Consider the following 3,314-nt stretch of genomic DNA (forward strand, 5'->3'; position numbering starts at 1 on the left):
CTGATGTATTGACTGTGTATTACTTATCTAGAAAGCATTAAAGCCCTAGTGCTGATGTCTTGAAGAGCTTGATTTAAATTTCTGCTTGAGCTCTAATTGCAGACATGGAGGACAGAAATAGCTTTTTAATGAAAAAAGCCACCACCTTGCCAAACATATTTAAAAGCATATGTCTGATAGGATAGAAGCCAACTGATATCCCCCCTGTTTTTCTTTTTTACCTGCAGCAAGGGAGTAGCTTGGTAACCATTCTTCATGAGAATTCAACATCCTTCCCAGTATAAATCAGCAATACATTAATTTCTGCAGCTGTCCCTCAGCTCCTCAGGTAAGTCACCACCTCTAATGGGAGCAATGTAGGAATACCCAAATAGGCAAATAACCTTGTTTTCCAGCAGAAGTGTGGCCACAGACAGACATCATGATGGACTGCAGAACCAAGGGACAGCAAAAGAATTACTGAGCTTTCCTTCTGTGTTGAACTTTGTGATGCTGATTACTTCTCATACTCAAACTTCCCAGTTGACGAACTTGCTCATACATCAGTGCTAACTGCAGCTATGGCAGTGGCAGTGAGATTTGCATGTGCAAGTTTACCAAGAAGTTAGACAGACAAACAAAAAGAAAGCAATTTGCATTTTGGTAGTCAACTTATTATGGGACACATGGCTCCTACACATGAATTTGAAAGTGAAATCTGATTTGACTGTGCTTAGTGTTTGCATAACTGACAAAGCTAAGTTGAGAGCACCTCAGTGGTAGAGTGCTCACCTGAACTTGCTAGAGAAAGCTCCACCTGATGCTCAGGAGACCTGTGGGAAGAACAGGTACATTTACTTGCAGAGGGCAATATAACTGAATGATTAGCCTTCAGCCAAATTGACAAAATCTATTTTAACAGCAAATAAATTTTGTGTAATAGCCTCAGAAGGTACAAATTATCAGAACTAAGAGCAGTTTGTTGTTGCTTTCCTTTGTAAATGCTTAATAATTTTAAATTGCTTCAGCTACTGGTTATGTTTCACCTTGAATGAATGTATCATTTTTCTTCACCCAAGACGAAGCACCTCTCTGATCTTGTTTCTTTGATACCGCATTTCCTTCTTTCCTCAAGGAGAAAAATGAGCTGGGCGTTCCTACGTGATCTGCTGAGTGGAGTGAATAAATATTCAACAGGAATTGGAAGAATCTGGGTAGCAGTTGTGTTCATATTCCGCTTACTTGTTTACGTTGCGGCTGCAGAGAACATCTGGAAACACGAACATGATGAATTTGAATGCAATATCAAGCAGCCTGGTTGTGAAAATGTCTGCTTTGACCATTTTTTCCCAGTCTCCCACATCAGACTTTGGGCTTTGCAATTAATCATGGTCTCCACCCCTTCACTCTTGGTTGTTTTTCATGTTGCTTACCGAGGGAACAGAGAGAAACGCCACAACCAGAAACTTTATAAAAGTCCAGGAAAGATAGATGGTGGATTGCTGTGCACTTACCTTATCAGCCTTATTTTGAAAACAGGATTTGAAATAGTTTTTCTTGTTCTGTTTTATAAATTGTACAATGGATTCAAAGTACCACGTCTTGTGAAATGTGACATAAGACCATGTCCCAATACTGTAGACTGCTATATTTCCAAACCCACAGAGAAGATGATTTTCCTCTATTTTCTCGTGGCAACTTCATGCCTGTGCATTGTATTAAATCTAAGTGAACTGAGTTATCTCATTTTCAAATACTCCATAAAGTGTTATCTGGAGAGGTACACCAAGAAACGTCAAGGCTCAAAAGGTGATTGCCACAAATCAGAAATCGTTGGTCGTGACACACCAGCAGCTGCAGGACGGTTCCACGACAGCTCCCCGTCCTTGCCTCTGAATATACAAGATGAATGTGAAGAAAGTTCTCCATTGACTTGAAAGAAGGCTAGAGAGCACCTTCCCGTTACACAAGCTCTATTTGACGAATTGCTTTTCCAATCAGAACTGAAAAGATAGTTACATAGGAAATACTTCTCTATTAGTTCCCCCTTAGTTGCATGGATAAATTCAGTGGCATTATGTATGTCATTCATAGAATCATCTAGATCTTTTCATGTTGAAACAAGATGTGTAGAAGTCTGAAAATTCCTTGACGATTTAATATAAACACAGATGCTTATGATAAATCATGCTGAAACAATCGCTCAAACAGTTGTGTTTGAGTATTACACAAAATTGCTTTGGTACAAGCAATAAGAGGTTTTTCACATGCAGAGTTGGAAGAACTTGGGATTGATTAAGATGCTGAACAGTAAGGGGATGTACAGCCTTTGTCAGGTGGGTGGATCTGATAACTGTTGAAATAATGATTGGAAAGCACTGGTGTATGGTGGCTGCTGGTGTCATGAAGTGAGCTGCATGGTCACAAGCATATTCCACTGGACTACTGTAAAACAGCTCAAAAAAAAAAAAAAAGAAAAAAAAAATAAGATGTAGACACCTCTAGTTTAGCCCATGGTGATAAAGACAGACCTGGTTATTTAGCTACTTGTGGAGCATCTCCTGGTGGAAGTATTTGAGCCCTTTCCAGTTTTTGGGGTATTTACCATCAGAATGCATCCTGTAAGAAAAGGTATTGGCTCAAACTTGTGCAGGCAGCATATACCAGAGTTAACTACTGGTCACCTGCACTGAGCAGCTCCCAAGTCATTAAACTTTTCTTCTGCTCCGTGGCTGTGGCATCTCAGGGAAAAGATCACTCCCAGTTCCCTAGGATCTGAGTACAGAAATGTAGGCTGCATAATATGGCAAAACAGTAGCCAGTAGTCCTAGTATTCTGTAGCCTGGAATCTGGTCCCTTTAGTAAGGCTGAAAATACTGCTACCCCTTCAGTAGATTTCTCTGTCATAGAAGAACATATGAAATCCAAATATGAAAAGCCTCTGGAAGAAACAAAGTAAAAAAGAAGAACCTATTCTGTCCCCCAAAATTTCAGAATCTCTCCTTAACACCACACACCTCTGCTTTTTGTTATGTGTGTTGCTTGGGCTAACAGGAAAGGGACAGAAATTAGCTAAGACGTGTCTTCTGTTGAACCTAGACTTCTGAGATGATAGAAATAAAAAGCCTAATAGACTTATTTCAGGGTGGTGTTCTGTTTCCATTGCTGGGATGAAAGACCTTCAGACATACATCAGTACTGAGCCTGATCAAAATACACGCTTTACAGAAAAACACTGCCTGCAATAAATGGAACTCTCTGAACGCTGAACTGATTTTATTGTTCATGCCAGCATAAAGAGGAGGAAACAGTAGCAAAAGCACGTTGACTATTTT

At 39.9% G+C, this 3,314-nt stretch overlaps 1 protein-coding gene across 1 annotated transcript; it reads left to right on the forward strand.

The window, feature by feature from the left end:
- Positions 1–1,121: 1,121 nt before the first annotated feature.
- Positions 1,122–1,916, forward strand: GJB7 (gap junction protein beta 7; the record flags this gene model as incomplete). The annotated part of the gene is made up of 1 exon (XM_082480152.1): positions 1,122–1,916. The coding sequence occupies one exon, from the start codon at positions 1,122–1,124 to the stop codon at positions 1,914–1,916; it is 795 nt and encodes a 264-aa protein (XP_082336278.1).
- Between the last annotated feature and the right edge of the window lie 1,398 nt (positions 1,917–3,314).

This window comes from Vanellus vanellus (assembly GCF_965231255.1).
Source record: "Vanellus vanellus genome assembly, chromosome: 3".
Lineage (NCBI taxonomy): Eukaryota > Metazoa > Chordata > Aves > Charadriiformes > Charadriidae > Vanellus > Vanellus vanellus.